Here is a 19478-nt window from a genome sequence, read left to right as displayed (position 1 = left end):
AGAATGCTCATATTTCCAGCCATGGTTAAATGGAGATTTATTCTGTAGTCATAACAAAGCATGGATAACAGACCGACACAGCATAATGAAAGGGTTGGGGCCATGTTCATTTGTAGTGTAGACATGCTGTTGAGCCATTGATGGATGACTTTAAGTGGTCTAATACAACAGAGGATCGATCCAATACAATGATGTATCAATTGAGGAAAAGAGCAAGGCTGCGGCAACCTGTGGACCAAAAAAAAATTATTTATATATACAGCCAGAAGAGAAGAGCATGTCTTCCCTAGCGATGCAGACCACTGACGATGACAAGTCATTTAACATTCACTAAGACAACAGGGAACCCGCGATGGAGGGAAACCATACTCTGCTTTTTGGTGAGAGTGATTTGGTGGACTGTGTACTTAAAAACTCATCAACGTATCCACAAGGGTTAGACTTTCAGTGAGTGTTGGAGGATATTCCATACCAAATTTAGAAGGAAAACACTGTCCAACAGATCAAGTTGCATTCATGACGCCTGGGAAGGAATCCAGAAAAAAAAAACAGCAGTTTCTCTAGAAAAGGGCCTGTGAACACTGACAACCTTCAATTTATAAAAGCAACGGAAGTTACACAAAATTTTCTGTAATTACCATAACTGTATAGAAAAGAAACAAAACAAGCAGACAAGTAATATTTTATTTCCACTTTATTTTCCTCCGTTCAGATATTGTTGGTCTTACAGTTGTCCAAACATTTATTTTCATCTATTTTGTAAACTCGAGAATGGATGAAACAAGACTTTTATACACACATACTGTACAGTTTTCCTTTAGGGGAAAATACATTTTATAGGAAGCCACTTGTTCAGGATGCTATAATGCATTTACAATTCAGCAATGGGCTTGTGTGGCCAGTATGGATGTTTCTCCTTGTCCAACTTTGTCTCTGGGAAAGCGTCATTTAGGTCCTCGATGGTCATCTGGTCGAAGGGAATCATGTTCTTTAATTTCTCCAGCTGGGGAGAGAAGAGCAGAAAGAGGGATTTAAAGCAATGCTTTAAGCAAAACCTTGTGAATGTAGGTGGTGGGAAAAGTTTGTTTTTGAGCCCAGGTTCTCTCCTGGGACTTTCTCTGTTCCAGTAGCTGTTGCTGTTGAAGAATGGCTTTTAAATAGCAATCGGGCTAGATGATGAATTTTCATTGGATTTACATCCTTCCAGCTGTGAGGACTCAGTGCAGCTAAATGATTGTTAAGATGATGACTGCTTTGGTGCTTTTTCCCATCATATGTAAGCAAGACTACGCCACTGGCTGCATTCAATGCTGTAAAGTTGCTGTTCATGTTTTTCTGTGTGTATTTGAGATACAAGAAAAATAGTTTTCAGACAAATTGTGCAAAAATTCCCACCTCTTTTTCATACTGGGCAACACGAGTTTTGGATTCCTCGATGTAGGATGTTGCTGATTTGTTCTGGAAAATAAAAAACAAGAGCAACATGTCAAGTGCACAATCAATACATTTTTCCAATACTGAAAGTAATTTGTGTGCACTCTAAAAAACATGTGAACTACAGTATTCCCATATAACCTTATTTTACAGAGAGGAACATATTTCTCCACCACCAAAAATAAAGGGACCAACCAAATGTCATCAATCAAATATTTCCAGTACAGCTTTTGATGATGCCACACTGGCATTATTCCATATCAGCATTTTGCTATTTACAAGGTGTTGTTAAATGAAATCCCTCAAGGAGAGAGGAGGCACTCACTGCTTCTGCCTCCTGGGTATCGATAAGGCTCGTCTGAGTGTCAACCGGCTCTGGCACCTTCAGGGCACTGAACTGAGAGGAAAAGAGAGAATTACAACTGATGTGCAGCAACGGCACAGGGCTGGGCAGAGGTTGTGAAAGAAGTAGAACTGGAAAACTTTCTGAAGAAAGTTTTGTCCAAAATGTCTTCACAATTGGATTCTTTGGAGATGAAGCAATAGAAGGAATAGCACAGTCATCAGTTTGTTTGGTCATGATGAACGCAACATGTCAGATGGACGTGCAACTGCATGTTTACAGCTCCAGTCAGGGCTTGAACCTGCAACCTTGAGTGCCATAAGCAAGCTCCTAACAACATGTACCACCTGGCAAAAATAACCCTAGACATAGCTAACGTTTTTGAATTTCTGATGTTTAAAGAGACTATTTTACATTCAGAACAATGTTCTGCATTGGAGCAAAATTCTAAGTTCTGGCAGCGGCTTTGCTGCCAGCCCCTATTATGACCCCAAAAATGCCTTTGTTCGACAATAAAACATTCAATATGCTGTGATTGTGGCCTCTTAGGCATTTCTGAGGCTACAAGCTGTCAGGCAATCATCATCTGATAAAAAATATTAGCTGTTACATTCAGCCTCTATTTTTTTATCCATCAATCAAGTGAGCTAAACCATTAAAAAGAGGATATCCATTTGAATCTTTACAAATGGATACAGTAACAGATACTCGTCTAATACCTAAAACTCAGATGTAATGGCATGATTGATGACTGGATGCATGGAGGAGTGTTTGCCAACCATTCAATGCTCTACATCATAATAACGCTTACACAGTATATGAATCAATTCCTGAAAACAATATCCATTACCGCAGGGAGGTACTAAAAGCCAAGTAACCAACTAAGTACCACAAACAATGTAGCCTGCTGTTTTTTGTGCTATATATTGGCTACACTTAGGATTTAATTAATTGTTCTTTATGTAATTATTAACTCTTTGATTCTTTGCATATACAGTCTGTAATCCTGATTCAATAAAAATACAGGATTTACAATATCATACTTAATTATCCATAATCAAACTTCTGTCACAAGATTCATATGAATTTTTAATTTAATTTTTTTCATACAAGAGCCGGACCAAACAGACTTCATGATGTTACCTTCTTTTCAAACTCATCCACCATGCCTGCTTTAGCCACAACAGTCTTGTAGTGGTTCCAGTCGATGGCAGGAGGCTTCTCTGGCAGAGAAGCAAGCCTGCACACACAGATTCATCTGGTTAGAAACAGCCTACAAATCCACTAAAATATGTCCTATTAAGTCTTTAGCACCTTTAATACCAAGCAATGAGAACACTCTGGTATCTGATGAGAATGGTGTATAAGCATAAATCCTAACTTTGCAGAGATGGCGTCGGTGCGAGTCTTGAGGTTGTTGAACATGCTCCTCTGGTTGGGTGGCACCCTCTCCGCAAAGGCCACCCAGTCGACAGCCTTCAATGCAGCACGTCGCCCAGCCATGTTTCAATCTGTTTTTTTTTCCTGAAGATGATAGAAACACTTAATAAACTTTATTTGTATAATATAGCACCTTTCAAAATAAAGTTACAAAGTGCATTACAAGAGAAAATTAAAAAAATGGTAGATAAGCAATGGTAAAACATTTTTTAAATAGTTTATAAGTTCCACCATATAGCAGCAAATCAGTTCTGTGGCATTATTCTGTGGGAACAGCGATATCTGTTGGGGCAATATGACCCTGGCATGAACCACTGACCGACTCAGAGGGGCAGAAATGGCAGATAGACATGAAGAGATGTCACCACCAGAGTTGGGAAAAAAAATGTATCAACTACTGACCAATAACTTCCTTCTCTCTCATGCCTGCATATGCACTCACTTTCCATTTTATTAGGTCCACCTGTACAATCTAATGCAGTTCGATGCAACAGCTCTGCCATAAATTCTACCTTTTAACAAAGTTTATGACAGGGCTATTCAATTACAAATTCAGTTGGGCCAGATTTTTAACCGAGACCTTAAGCTGGGCCAGACATTTTCAGTGGTCAGTAAGCAGGAGGTAATGACAAATTACAAACCAACAGAAACATAATGAAATAACAAGTGGTGTTTATTCATCATTTTGTCATTTTAATTTTTGTATAAAGCAGCCATATCAAAAAGTGCATAAAATCACAATTCAGGAACTTACTGAACTGAGGTAGTAGCAATACCCTTTTAACTTCTGAAATATAAGAATTAAATCAAACAGTGCACATTAAAAACTGGTTTCCCTTTTGAAATAATATAAATATATCTGACACTGGAACATAGCAACATCAAAAAGTGCATCAAAAACTTAAATAAACAGAACCTGAGGTAGTAGCAATGCTATTCTTCCACTTTAAAATACTAAAAAGTAATGTTTTAGTCACAATATTTTGTCACCCTTTTGAAACGAAAGTAATATTGTGGTCATATTTGATCGAGGGACATCACAAGGTGCATTTCAGTGAATAGAAAAGAACCATCAAGGCTTTTAGTGCACAAACCCATTCTAGATCGTAACAGTAATTAACATGAACACTACACCACACGTCCACTACTGCACACTGTTTTAAATCACGTGTGTGAATAGACATTTCTTTGTTATACATCCCACTTTATGTTGACATGTATGCTACAGTAAGTCGTACTTAGTGGGAGAAATGACATTTTTTTTTCTGAACAATAGCTGTGACATTTGGCTCATAAGATGTCACTGCAATCCGGAGGCACTGGTGAAGAGTACTGTCAGCGAGGGAGCAACGAGAGCTGCTTTTTATTGTGTTCATGTGTGAGAAGCTTGATTCACAAGTATATGTTGATCCAAACATGCTGAGAACACGGATTGCTACTTTCTTGACGTTAGGAAACTGGTGCACGTTGACATCACTCCAAAACTTCGCAGGCCCGTTAGTGCGAAGCTGCTGTGGCATTGTTAGGGATGACTGCATGTCGACAAGTTCAAGAATAAATTTCCCCTCGTCAATGGAAGGGACCACTTCCTTAGCTCTGGCGGAGAGGTCCCCTTCTGTTGCAGCAATGAAAGGGTCTCTGGCAAAGCCCATCAACTCCGTGGGCAAGACAAGTCCACCCAATCGGTCAGCAAAGTTCTCTTTCAACCTCGCAATGAAATCTGTCATCACATCCGTGATTTGCGCCGGGGATGAGATGTATTTGTGGAGCGTCGGAAAATGCAGCATTCTCCCTGTGGTCAAGTCGGTCGCGAAAATGTCCAGTTTGTTCTGGAATGCGCGCATCTGTTCCACAAGATCAATGACAGTTTTGTCTCTGCCTTGTAGTCCCACATTTAGGTCATTCAGGTGTTTGAATATGTCACTCAGAAACCAGACACTAGCCATGAAGTTGTCGTCCAGTATATGATTCAAGTGTGTTTCTGCATTTTTTTGCTTGCTGTTGCGGAGGAAAGTTGTTATCTCCTCTCTGAGATCACAGAAACGCTCCAGTGCTTTGCCTTTGGATAGCCACCTGACGTCATTGTGCAAAAGCAGGTCCTGGTGCTCAGCAGACATTTCTGACAGCAGCTTGCGGAATAAGCGATGTTGGAGGCTTGATGTGGAGCGTATAAAATTGATTGTAGTCATCACATTGTCCATTGTCATTTTAAGCTCACCGCTGAGTTTTGCGCACAACACCGTCTGATGCACGGTGTCACAAGCATGCACACACGCTCCATATCCAGACCATTGTCTTTAAAAAATGCTGAGATTTTCTCAAAGACTACCTCGCCAGTTGTGTGCCCGTCTAACGGCAGTAAGCCGAGCAATTCCTCTCGGAAGATTTTACCGTCAAAAAAACGGACATACATGCACAATTGTGCCGTGTCACCTCTGTCTGTGGACTCATCTACTGCTATAGACATGACATCAGCTTTCTTCAGTTCTTCCAACAGTGTTTCAAATACATCTGTAGCAAGGATTTCAACCCTGCGAATGTTTGAAGTGTCTGACAGGGGCACATTTTTAATAGCAGATGCTACACTCGTTTTAATTGTGTTGTCATTTATCACTTCTTCCACGACGGCAAGCATGCAGTCTTTGACAGTTTCAGAGTCTGTGAATGGCCTTTTCTTCTTTGCCAAAATCCACGAAACACGAAGGGAAGCTGCTGTGGCTCTCTTTTGTGCTGTACATGTCCGCACCAAAGTAGTACTGCTCCGGTTGTAAGATGCAATTAAACTTTGCACCTTTGAGGTTCTCTGCTGAGATCCTTCGGGAAAGTTTACCCGGAAAGTCGAGTGTTTTTCCAGGTGGTGTCTCCGGACATTGTACTCCTTAAGTACCGCAACGCAGTCATTACAAAGTAAACACATAGGTTTAGCGTTTGGAGTTGGCGGTAAAATAAAACAATATCTGTCTGTCCAGACAGGGCTAAAACGGCGGTTTTCATCGTCAATTTTTCGTTTAAGGGTTGAAAACATACTTTTGAGCCGCTAGCATCAGTAACTTTCAAAACAACGCGCTGCAGTGTGAGTTGGTTGTGTGTTGCTAGGCAACGTGGAGTGTTGCATTCACTTTCTGAACTACTGCAGGGATTTCGAGATCATTCTCGCGAATGTTTTTCTCTGCTTTTTTGGTTGAACCACGAGCTGGGCCACTCGGGAATTGCTTCTGGGCCGCATGTGGCCCGCGGGCCGCCAATTGAATAGGCCTGGTTTATGATGTTCAGTTTTTGTTGACATTGTGGAAAATGTGTAAATTTGATTATATGTTGATAATTGAGGTTGTAGTTTGCAGAGGTCTTGTACTGAACTACATTATATTAAGAAGTGTTTCTGATTTTTTTGTCCTCCCTATTTATATACATGAGGGGGAACAGAATAGTGGAAACACCTCTCCGGTACAGACGCAGCATTAACTATGAGCTCAGTGCCAAACACAGAACTGAATGAACACCTCTGTTACTGTGACTGAGCAGTATAGGTATCTTAGAGGTGAACTTTATGGCGTAACATTTATATTGGATTATATTAGGTGGGTTAACATGTAGGTTGAACCAAACTGTTAGCTAGCATAAAGTTAGGAAGGTCCGGACGTGGCTAACGTCGGCCATAGTCGGGATATAAAGCGACAGTTCGTTTCTATTAGCACCTGAATATGAACACCCTGCGTCTGTTCACACCAATACAAAAAAAATATATAGCATCAGGAGGTGGTTTATTTTTTGCTAATGTGCAAATTATTAACAACTTACTGTGTACCGGCCTGGTGGGGAACCTGCTCTCAAGCAATGTTGACGGTTGAGCGGAAACGGAAAGGGCGAGCATGACCAGGAACATAACTGTGCCTGTAAAACAATGCTGCCCCCTGCTGGCGCTGTGCTTTCTGACACATTACAGCTTCCCCCAATGTTATGTATTTAGTCTATGTAGCCTATGTAAATAAGTAAGTAAACAAACAGACAAACAAATAGAAATAAAGTATGCTAGCCTCAGGTTGAAAAGGTAGACAACTGAAGTATTTGAACTAGGAGTTGAAGTTTAATTAAAGTTATTGAAACATTAAATGAAGTAGTAACTTGATGTTGCTGAATGGCAGGTGAAGTAGGCTATTTCATGTCGCAGGTAAAGTGGGCTGAACCTGCAGGAGTGGTGTTGCAGTTTGATTATTTGTAGCTTAAGATAATTATTGCTTTATTTCTTAATGTTCTATAATAATCAATACATTGAAGACGAAGTTAAAATGTTGGAGTTGTAATAAAGGAGTAGCATGAGCGGTAGAAGTTTAAAAAGTAGGATAAAGTAGAGGTATCAGTGAGCAGTAGATAGCTTTAAAATATCATTTATTAATTTCTATAACAGGCAGAAGTAGGAATTTGTAGTTCAGACTAGGATTCAGCAGAGGGTGACATTATCACGGTGGCACTGAGTGGATTCATCTGGGACACAGAAGGAGACTTAGTGAGGACTTGTGACTAAATTTTACACAACTGCCGGACCACAAGTTTCTTAATTAGTAACAAAAATGTAAGGAATCTTTTTTCCCAGTAAAGAATCCAAGTCAAGTCATTCCAGCCACATTATTTGGGATGGGATTCAGTGTGACATTGAACACTTACATTGAAATCCCAGGAAGAGCAAGAGTCAGAACAATTCTGAATTTAAACAAACCATTTATTCAACTGTAAGGGAGATACATAGGCTCATATTCTGGAGTTGAATGATGAAAAAGAAGGAAAGACGTCCAGGATGACCGTCCGGGCCATTAAATTAACTGTGTTGTTTATTGTTTTGGGTGGGGGAAAATTCAGCAAACAACCAATACATAACATTGGAATAAATAAAGTGTAGAGCGGGTTTGAATGAACTGATAGACACTGACACTGGTGCACATGATGCGGTGGGCAGACGATTATACGATCCCCGTTAGTCACGAGTTCCCACTAAGCCCCTTCGGCACGCTTTGGAGCTGCAACCCGATATAAGCAGGCTGTACCTACCCTGTCAACACAGTGGGGTGAAAAAATAAATAACTTCCTGAATTCTTTTTCAATATAAAACAAATAGGCGGCTCACGTTGCAGTATCTTTCCCAGTGACGGTGACGCCTTTATTTTGAAGAGAAGATTGTGTAACACCCGGTTTTACCCTGCCTGACTGTGTCCAGATTGATGCGGCGGACTCGCCCCGGCCGGGTGAGAGCGCTCCAAAGTGGAGATGGTATAAGGTCAGCGCGGCGACAGGGCAGAGTACATGCCTCATGTCAAGAAAAGCTGTTTACCCCGCAGAGATGTGCCTTCACACTAAGGTTAAAATAAAAAGCTGAGAGAAGGAGATCCAAAAAGGTAAGTAAACTCGGGAAAAAGTGCATTTCATACCTGATGTGTACTCTTAGAATTTACAATCAATCAATATTTGTCCATGACATGAGGGATGTGGTATTCATTTGAAACACAGAGTGGAAAAGTTATATTTTGAATGATATTGTGTGTAGGTAGCTTTTTGTCAACATAAAGGCTATGAGGAAAATGGATTTCAGTGTCCAAAGAAGTAATAGTATTTCAAATGAATGTGTTCTATGTTTATCTAAAATGAAACCATTTTAAACCTATATTTATACATATCTAAGCATTTACCTCATTATGTGCAATGAACTTTATTTTCTACTTGTGAATACATATTATTGTACGAGATAGCAGACCAACACTGAGTCAGGGTTGCAGTCACAAAACTAACATTGACTCAGTGTTGAAATGTGACACTGATTCAATATCAGTTTCGTACGCTGAAACAATATTGTTTCAGTGATGAAAAACAGATTGAGACTGACCTTAAATCAGTGTTACCTTAATCGCAGTTCAGTTGTTGATTGACCATAAAATCAAAACCAAAACAACAGAAAATCAATCCTGCTTGATGTAAAGTGGGTTTCTATTTGATTTGCCAGTAAGACACAGGTCAGTTTCGACTCTTTGATTCATCTGCTGTTTAGTCAAAAAGTCACTAACTCAACAAAGTAAGTAAAGCATCTGTCAGCAAGACATTAGTTCAAATGCATTTTTTTTTTTTTTTTTTTTTTTTTTTTTTTATTAAATTTATCCTTATTTAACCTGAAATGTCCCACTGAGTTACAATATCTCCTTGGCTAGGAAGTCCTGGTCAAGATGGACAGGAAAAAAAATAATTCAAATTAAAGACAAAGACAGATAACATCACAATAAACATCTGACTAACAACAGGAATTAACATCAACAACAACTAGCATCATCACAAAATATACTAAAAACAAAAACAGATGAGGACCAATAACATCACAAACACATTTTAGCTTTGCCCTGAATGCTTTACGACTCAACATTAACACCACTTTTCTTTTTTTTTTTTTTTTTTAACTTGTGAACTCATTTGAAGAATTTCCAAAGAACACACACACACACACACACACACACACACACACACACACACACACACACACAAAAAAAAAAAAACCCTCGTGATGCAGTACTGTAAAATTCACCTGGTTTGCAGGACGTTATAACTCTGTGTCTGTTGATATTTATAGCAGGATTTCATTTTTTCATTTATTCCCTTTCATTACACATCACTGTTAATCATTTCATCATAACATTATGTTTGCATTTTTTCCAAGTCTTAGTTGTTTTTCAGAGCAAATAATTGGACATAAATAATCATTTACCCAAATGCCCCACTTCTAACCACTACCCGAAGACAAAATTGATTTTTGTTAAACTATTAAGTGTAAAATTTACCAGTCAGTATAAAAACACCTCTCAACTCACTTTTAGGAGAGGGAACAGGGAACATGAGGTTGTTGAAGGGAGGTGGTGTCTTAATGCTGAAACACAGCTAGAGGGAGGGAGAGAGAGCTGATAATAGACTGATAATAGATAATAGATAATAGACTAGATCTTGTGTAAAACATGTTTACAAACCAATGCATCATGAGGAACAGCTAGAGGGAGGGACAGACAATGTAAAACCTAAAAAACAACATAGGAAACTTAAACATGGAAAAAAAAAACTTAAAAGAAAGTGATGGATCATTACATCAACAATTACAATGAGTCTCACATGTGGAGCAGGGTAGTTAGTCACAAAAACGTGACTGTGCTAGTAACTGGCGGCACTTTGCATAGTATGCTGGTAAAAAAACACGGCCCAGTATCTTAATCTTTGAACAGCTTTTGTGAGAGCTAAAAAACTAAATAGATAGATAGATTCAGCATGTAAACTTTCAGTAACTGGCGTTTGGATGTCACATGTAACTTCACGCCTGCAGCAGATGACTTGAAACAGGGCTAGGGGGAAAGAGAAAATATGAATATAAAATTTCTCCAAAGTGTGAGTTTGTCTCGAAAGAATGTCGCCGAGTGTTACTTATATGGCACAAGTTACTGAAAACAACACTGAAGGACACAGCAAGAAGTGTTCAGTTTTTTTCTCTCTGGTCTATGATGAAGCAGCAGGCATAACAAATACTGCCAAGTTGTCATTTTTGTCTGTGCGATTACTGCTGAGTTTGACACAAGGGAGGAATTGCCATCTTTGCAAGCCCTGCATGGCTTTACCAAAGCGAGGATTTGTTTGAGCAAGTCGTTTTGGCCTTGAACAAATTTGTACTACCGTTTGAAAAGTTACCACAGATGGAGCCCCAGGCATGGCTGGCCCGCAAAAGAGATTAGCTGGAGTGATCAAACAAGAGATGTGTTGTCTCAGTCTCCATCCAGTTGATGTAGTTGTATGCCACTGTATCATACATCAAGAGAGTCTGTGTGCACATAATGTGTGCTGTGTGTTCAGAATAACTTTGTGTTGATTTGCAGTGAGCCTTACCTCTAATGGGGCAAGTGGAGCCAAACCATGCATCCGACCCCCTCACTGTAGGTGCCAAGCATTCAGGCTTGTACTGCTCTCATGGAGTAGGCAACAAATGCACTCACCTGCTCGTTGAGAATATGGTGAAGGATGTTTCATCTGGCTAGATTGCTTTACCACATCTCTGTAGAGCAGTGCCTATGGTTTTTGCACCACTGAATTCTGAAATGTGCATTTGTCCTTGAAATGAAGGCCCCTGTCTGTGTCACGTTCCAGAGACTTGTAGAAGCTATGCCAAGGTGCACCAAGGTCGTGTTGCCATTTAATGTTGGCTTCTCCTTTAATTTGGCGCCAGTTTGTAGTTAGCTAGTGCTTACTGACTTTTACCACCATAGATTGAGTATGCACAATGTAAACATTAGGTTCAAATGAGCTTGGGCTAAGTAAGCCTTTAACGAATGCACAGAAACAGTAATCACAGTCACTGAAATATTAAATTTTACTTGCCAGAAACCATGATCGAGAGACTGTACTTACAAAGTGGAATGTCATATGTTCAGTGGCTTGAATGTTGATTCTCGTTGAGCACTATTACAACATCTGTCCAGTAACACTGGAAAAACTAAATAGAAAAATGCAGTGTTGATTCAATGTCATCATTTCTATGTTGAAAAAGAAAACAATTAATCAACAGTCATACAATATTATTTAACTCTGAATTTTTAAATGTAACCAAAATGACAATTTTGATCTAATGTCAACACTGAATTAATGTCAGCTTCCAGTTCCTAATAAAAGTATTTGGGTATATGTTTTGCCAGATTATTTGACAAAATGTCTGGGGGAAGGGGCTAAAGATAAAAGCACTTGGGTGAAGTTGATGTGAATTGGGTGAATTTACATGCAAAATGGGTGCGAAAATGGCATGGAGATTTAAAACAAAACAAAACAAACACAGAAAGAACTAATGTCCACATTCCTTACAACTGCTGGCAACAGTGTGACAGGATTACCACTCCGCCAGTTTGATCGGCAATGAAAGCTGAGTCGAGAAGTGATTTGAATCTGGTCCATATTCTTAATGTGATGGGACAGTGTGTTGTTTCGTGCTGATGCAACACGGGTGTTGTGCAAGATGTCAACCTCCTCTGTAAAACCTCATTTTCTTCCTTCATATTTTCACTTGAATATCAGTATTGATGCAGCCTCTCATGTCTTAGGGATGGTTGAATCATAATAGTCCTATTCATGCTCTCTGAATGCTCGCCTGCACACATGCTTTCCATAAATGTAATTTACTGTCTTGTCTTACTTCAGCTCTTGCACCACCCTGTATGACTAGTTGACATGTCCGGATGGGTTCATTTACACAAAGGCAACAATACTGGGCAGCTGTTTTCACTGTATCCCTCCCTTATCCTGCTTGCTTATCTTCAGCAGAGGAAGCAGCACTAACAGAAGCACCTGGCAGAATGACCAAAGGCGTGGGAGGCCGAAGCCAGACACCGGCTCCAAGGAACAGGCACAGTTATGGGGATAATATTCTACCGCGGAAGGACAGCAGAGATGCTACACAGAGTCCTGAGGAAGCCGAGTTTGCTCCCTTATCAGGAGGAGACTACAGCAATTCAGAGGAGCCAAATGAGGAAGAGGAGCAGATGCAGGAACTAACCCCCCGTCCCACTACCCCAGGCACTGATGCTGGGCAGGTGGGTGGTCTTGCTGGGCGCAGCCAAGTAGCGGCACCTGACGGAGGCTGGGGCTGGGTGGTACTGGCCGCCACCATCTTGGTTTTGGCTCTCACCCTGGCCTTCCCCTCATGCATTGGTATTTTCTACACAGACCTGCAGACAGAGTTCAGCACCAGCAACACAGAAACAGCATGGGTGCCAGCCATCATGACCGCTGTGCTGCACGCTGGGGGTAGGGACACACAGCTGACCCGGTGCCATTATAAATCACACATCACTGCATACCACTGTGTGAATGTGTCTGTGTTTGAGTATGTGTAGAAAGGCTTCAGTACATTTTCATGCACTCTTATGACTGACCCTACATCCTTCCTGCGTTTCACACACAGACACACACACACACACACACATACACACACACATGCACTCAAAGGTGTTTCTGGTAAGCCTTGTGTTTTCAGCCAAAGTGTGGGAGTGAGATGATCTCTGGAGACACAGAGTGTATTTTCCGTTGCCCCTACTCCACATGAGAGAGAGTTCTTATAGACTCTGGCACCAGTGAGTCAGCTTTGGTTGTCAGTGATATAGAGTTCAGGGCTGAGACTCAGCCAGGAGCCCATTGTTCTTATGCAGGAGAGCTTATTTGTCTTTAGTGCGCCTGCCATGTTCACCTCTCTCAGTAATGAAAAAGCTCAAACCAAGGGCAACACTTGGAGGGTCACTGAGCTTGGTTGCCTGTAATACAACACCATTATAAATAAATAAATAATAAAAATAAATAAATAATAATAAATAAAGGTATTATTATTATTATTATTATTATTATTATTATTATTATTATTATTATTATTATTATTATTTATGATCTTATCCAGTTAATATTTAGCAAACATTGCATTAGTATTGGACCCTGCCACAGATATCACAGGTCAAACATATGCTCTGGAAAATTAAAAAAAAAAATCTGCAATTTGCTATTGGACACCGGGTGTCATGATGTCAAACTGGAAAATGAAAGGTTACAAATGACAGCAAGTTCATCAATTCTGGATCTCGTTGCACCAGAAATGCGTAAATTCAGATTGTGACGACTTGCTGGTCCTTGAAGGAATAATCAGAGCTATGATAGCACATCCTGCATGTATTTGGTGCAGACTGTATTAACTTGAATACACTATACAATACTCGATCCTTCTGTTATTTCTTTTTTATTCATGCATGTTTTCAGCTTTTTCTTTCTTTGTGCATGTGTCACAGAACCTGTTTTTTGGTGTGTACTAGCTGTGTATTCTTTATACATGATTGAGTTCTGTTTTATGCCTGTCTTAAAAGCCTGTAAATGAAACATAACAAAAACAAAACATCTTAGCCCAACGAACACAGTCATCATATGTGCATCAAGAGACAAAGAGGCCCACAAAGCAGATTTTGTATGTCTATTTTATTTGATAAGTCTGATAAGTAATCTATTTGTCGTTGGTTTGGAGAGGTAGGAAATGGATTTTTCTAATTCTCTCTCACAGCTTGGCTTATTTTCTGTAATTTGGCAAGAGTAGAAAGCATGCCCACAGATATATCAGTGGTTTTGTGTTTTCTGAGAACCCATTAGAGATGAGTGGAAATTAATTGAATCCTGTTTACAGTTCTGTTTGCGTAGACTGTTTTCAGCATAATGTACAAATGCAAATAAGGTTGATTTGTTGTGCTAATGAGTGCATTGTCTTTTCTCTGCAGCTTTCTGTGCATGATCTGGTCTATTGATTTGTATTTGTGAATAGTATGTTTGAAACTTTTGTCTCCATTTCTGTCTAGGTCCGTTATGCAGTGTGTTAGTGGAGCGCTTTGGTTGCCGGGCAACAATAATGGCGGGTGGGGTGCTGAGTGGATTGGGAATGGCAATCACTGCCTTGGCCAGGTCCATAACTGACCTTTACATCACTGGCGCCATCACAGGTCAGGATCCACTAACACATGGTTCCTGTCTTTCATGCGTTGTTGAAAACTCATCAGACCTCTGTCCTCTTCTTCCTCAGGATTGGGATTTTGCTTTTCTTTCCAGCCGTCAGTGACTATGATGGGCTATTACTTTGTGCGCCGTCGTGCCTTTGCAAATGCGTTGTCCTCCTCTGGCACAGCTCTGGGTCTAAGCACTCTGCCCCTGCTTGCCAACTTCCTGCTCAGACAGTTTGGCTGGCGTGGCAGCTTCCTGGTGCTGGGAGGGGTGCTGCTAAACTGTTGCGTGTGTGGTGCCGTGATGAGGCCCGTGCATCACACACCAGAACCAAACAAAGCCAAGCCCCCTGAAGTCTCTAGTAAATCAAGTAATATCCAGGAAGAGAGACAGGGGTTGAAGGACCGTGGCAGGACTGCGCTCTCTGACTGTGTGTCCTTCCTGCGCAGACATTTGGCCTTTGACCTGCTTATCAGCAATGCTCGCTATTGTGTCTACACTGTGGGGGTGACCTGGCTGATGTTGGGCTTTGTGGTGCCGCTCATCTACTTGGTGCCCTATGCTACCGCCCATGGCATGGAACAGGACCGTGCTGCCTTGCTCATGTCCATCCTGGGCCTGATCAACATCGCCCTTCGACCTGTGGCCGCCTTGCTCTTTGGTCTGCCACGTTTCAGAGGCAGCGGCTGTTTTGTGTATGTTTTCGCTGCAGCTGTGTTTGTGAATGGCTTGAGTAACTCCATCTGTGGGATTTCAGCCTCCTTCGAAGTGCTTCTGCTGTTCGTGGTGATCTATGGTCTGTCTATGAGTGTGGTTGGCTGCCTGCTCTTTACCGTGCTGATGGAGACAGTGGAGATGACCCGCTTCCCCTCAGCCCTGGGACTCATCAGTATGCTGGAGAGTGGGACACTACTTATTGGGCCACCCCTAGCAGGTACACACACACACACACAAAAGTACCCTCTAACACCAAGCCCATCATCTATCCTACCACCATGTACTAATACATTTTTAATGGTGTATATCAGGGATGGGAAACCATATGCCATGAAGGGCAAAGACTATATAAATTTGAATTCTACTCAAAAGCTAACCCAGCTGCCCATTCCTGGTATAAATGGCTGCTACACCTTGTTGTTATTGTTCACATATGAAGTATTATCAACTAATTAAAAGGTTTTCAAACATTTTTCTATGAGAGCAGATCTTCTAGGTCAATAAAAACACTTTTGTCCAACAGCCTCTCAAGCTTTGACAAGTGGTTGTGTACGGACTGTCTGTTAAACACTAAATTTGTAGCAGTGGGAAGATTTCTGTGGGAATTAATGGGAATACAGTGTATGGGAATGTGCAAAACTGCAGGTTAGCCCATAAGTGAGAACTTAAATGTAGTTGAAAAAATAAATAAATAAATAATAATTAAAAAAAACATCTTGCAGCATTTTCTCGGTCACTCACTGCGGCCATGCCCCTCATGTTTTTTGCTGTTCAGTGAAAGAATCAATTGAAGTTCTACTCACGAATAAATAAAACTCAAATATGTCATTTTTTAAAACTTTGTTTTAGTTTGCACGCATGACACCCCAAATTTCCAGTTAATTCCTGTTAATTCCATATACATACATATGTATACAATGCACATATAAATATGATAAATATTATTATCACTATTATTACCAATATAACAGTAGTAGTAATAGTTGTCATAATAATAATAATAATAATAATAATAAGTCGCTCTCTGCGGTCAGCTGACCAGGGGCTCCTGGTAGTGCCCCGCACCAAATTAAAAACTAAAGGTGATCGGGCCTTTGCAGCAGTAGCACCACGCCTCTGGAACTCGCTTCCTCAGGCTCTGAGAGCTGCCCAGACGGTGGATAGCTTTAGAAAGGAGCTTAAAACACATATTTTCCGGCAAGCCTTCTTAACATAGGCCTGAGGTTACGCCTTCTCCGGGTTCTTTTATTTTCATTTTTACAGTGTATGGTCTGTTCGTTCTTGCTGGTGAGATAATGCACTTGCACCTTATGTTGCACTGCCTCTTACACATAGCTATGGCATTATTGTTGATGATGTTTTTGTTGTTGGTGATGTCTATGTTAATAATGATGTGACGGTCACCTGACTGTTTTGTTTTATCTGTTTTTACTGTAAAGTACTCTGTGTATTCGTACTGCGAAGGGTGCTATATAAATAAAATTTTACTTACTTACTTACTTACTTAATAATAATAATAATGATAATAATGATAATAATAATAATAATAATAATAATAATAATAACAACAACAACAACAACAATAATAATAATCATCATCATCATCATCATCATCGTCATCATCATTATCATCATTATCATCATCATTATCATATAAAAATGATCAAAAAGGGGGTGATGCTGTGTATGTGTATCTATTAAAAGGAGGCAGGATGAAGGGAAAATAATTCCCTTATATTCCCGTTAATACCGATGGAAAGTTTCCAACTTGGAATATTTCCAAAATTCCTAAGCTTAACTTCCCATGCTCAGAAATGCTCTTTCTGACTGCAGCTAGAGAGGCCGAGCACTCAGCATAAATGCTAGAGTGCTGAATTACCTGCCTGACATCAGAATACAGCAGAATTAAAAAAAAAAAAAAAAAAAAAAAAAAAGGCCCTCGTGCTTTCTACAGGTCACAATAAGGAGGTTTGCTGGGACTGAATGAGAAAAAGGCCTGGCTGCTGTGGAGTGATGTTGGCATTCCCCCTTATCTGCTGATAAATGTTGTTAAGTGCACTAAAATTTTATTTATTTTCCATTCATATGTTTTTTTTTAATCACCTGTGGACAATTATTTAGTTGATACATTTCTTTTAATTTAAAATAAGTGTACTGCAAAGTGCAGATCTACTTGAGCAAACAGACAAAGTAGACAATAACATTAGTGTTAAATAAATGTTCATTCAAAGTTCAGCAGTTTTGTGCCTCATATTATTGAATTGTTGTATTTTATCAGATGCCAAAACAAAACAAACATGATATCAGCATTATAAATCGCCCACTGGTTGCCCTGTTCTCTAAATATCGGCATCGGCAATTGAAACACCCATATTAGTCCACCACTAGAGAAAAGGCAATATTTCAATAGTGGGCTGTCAGCTCAATGACTCAACCCTGGAACTGCTGAGACGCCTGCGAGGAACAGCATGTAAAGTGCGTCAGGAACTGGCTTGGGTTTCCATTGCCGAGGCAGCCTGCATGTGATCCCTGCTGCAGCTGTCAAGATTGAATGTGAAGTGTTGCAGTAACAGGCTTTCTCCAGGTGGTCAAGATAGGTCACTGACGCTGACGACTGATGTAGCTGTAGCAGGACAGCCACATTCATCCCCGTGTTTTCCTCTTGCGTTTCTCAGGCATGTTAGTGGACAGCACAGGCCAGTACTCCTACGTCTTCTACGCCAGCAGTGTGTCGGTGTCCCTCTCTGGTCTCTTTCTCATGGGGTCCTTCTACATCCTGGACAGTAGGAGGAGAGACAGGGAGAAGAAGCAGAAGATAAAGAAGCCTTCGGCGCTCTATCAGAAGCCTGCCATAATCCTGGTCCCCGACTGTGAGCACAGCCATGTCTCCTCACAAGGACCTGAAGCAAATGACACAGTTTATGTCACCAATGTGTGACAGGCACATATGTCCCAACAGCACACAGACACGTAAAAACCCTGGTCTAACTTTTCTTTCGACTCTTATGTTGGAACAATATAACACTTCTGTCCTTGTTTAGGCACATTCAACTGAATAACTGGATAGTACTGTATTACAGAGCACTGGTCTCGTGGTTAGATAAGATGTACATTTCCAAATTCAGACTGTTAAATGCTGCAACAAAATAAGCTTGAAGTACACATGAATGGCTGCGTTTGATCCTTTGATTGTCAAGCTCATTTGGAATTAAGAGAGGCCTTTGTGTTTCCCCTGAATGCACTGAAACCAACAGACAGCCAACAAGTGTATGGAGCTTGTATTCACTAAACTGTAAAAAATGTACTCAATGAGAATTTTAGTTTGAAGTTTTTAATGTTTTTTTTTTTTTTTAAGGGTAAATAGATTAAATGCACAGTTATGTAATCAGTTAAAATGTTATGACAGCATATCAATACACTGAAATGAATGTAACATTACTTTTTACTATGAATTGTTTTGTGTTTTTGATGAATTTACTCACTGTTAGACATCTGAGATACTTCTTGTAATTCCAAATGAAGTGTAGCCTTGTGTATGACTGTTAATCACTTTGGTTTTCAAGCTTAGACCCTCATTTTGTTTTTGTTTTTTTAGTTGAAGCTGTTCTAAATTTTATATTTGGGATACCTAGTTTATTGAGTATTGAAAACTTTTGTTTATGAAAGCAGGTCGATAAACTATGTCTTTGTCAGTATACTATATGGGGTTTTGGGACTGGGACTGTTTGTGGTGTTACTGAATTAGCGTTTGCAATGTAATGCCACTGTTGATATTGTGATGGAGCCAAAATGTTCAGTGTGTGTGAGAGAGAGAGAGAGAGAGAACTGCACTTTGACTGAAAATACTTTTGGTTAATACACACTCAGGGGCCACTGTATTAGTTCCACCTGAACAGGCTAATGCAGTTTAATGCAACAGCTCCTCCATAAATTCTACCTTTTAACAAAGTTTATAATGTTCAGTTTTTGTTTACAATGTGGAGAATGTGTAAATTTAATTATATGTTTATTACTGAGGTTGTAG

General features: G+C 40.1%; 2 protein-coding genes across 3 annotated transcripts; one reads left to right on the top strand and one right to left on the bottom strand.

Annotated features, from left to right (window-relative positions):
• Positions 1–676: 676 nt before the first annotated feature.
• atp5pd (ATP synthase peripheral stalk subunit d) lies at positions 677–7102 on the bottom strand. 2 transcript variants are annotated; one of them, XM_030059083.1, is made up of 6 exons: positions 7016–7102; positions 3159–3301; positions 2921–3017; positions 1760–1831; positions 1396–1458; positions 677–1003 (listed from the first exon to the last, which is right to left on the bottom strand). In XM_030059083.1, the coding sequence occupies exons 2-6, from the start codon at positions 3278–3280 to the stop codon at positions 872–874; spliced, it is 486 nt and encodes a 161-aa protein (XP_029914943.1). In that variant the 5' UTR covers positions 3281–3301; positions 7016–7102; the 3' UTR covers positions 677–871. The 2 variants fall into 2 exon arrangements, with proteins under 2 accessions (XP_029914943.1, XP_029914944.1); XM_030059084.1 differs by having other exon boundaries at positions 3159–3300; positions 7013–7072.
• A 1391-nt stretch (positions 7103–8493) lies between these two features.
• On the top strand, positions 8494–18392 carry slc16a5b (solute carrier family 16 member 5b). The gene is made up of 5 exons (XM_030057244.1): positions 8494–8604; positions 12533–13018; positions 14599–14739; positions 14820–15671; positions 18130–18392. The coding sequence occupies exons 2-5, from the start codon at positions 12568–12570 to the stop codon at positions 18390–18392; spliced, it is 1707 nt and encodes a 568-aa protein (XP_029913104.1). The 5' UTR covers positions 8494–8604; positions 12533–12567.
• Positions 18393–19478: the final 1086 nt, after the last annotated feature.

The sequence above is a fragment of the Myripristis murdjan genome, chromosome 8, assembly GCF_902150065.1.
Source record: "Myripristis murdjan chromosome 8, fMyrMur1.1, whole genome shotgun sequence".
Taxonomy (NCBI): domain Eukaryota; kingdom Metazoa; phylum Chordata; class Actinopteri; order Holocentriformes; family Holocentridae; genus Myripristis; species Myripristis murdjan.
This window is presented reverse-complemented; position numbering and strand designations above follow the sequence as displayed.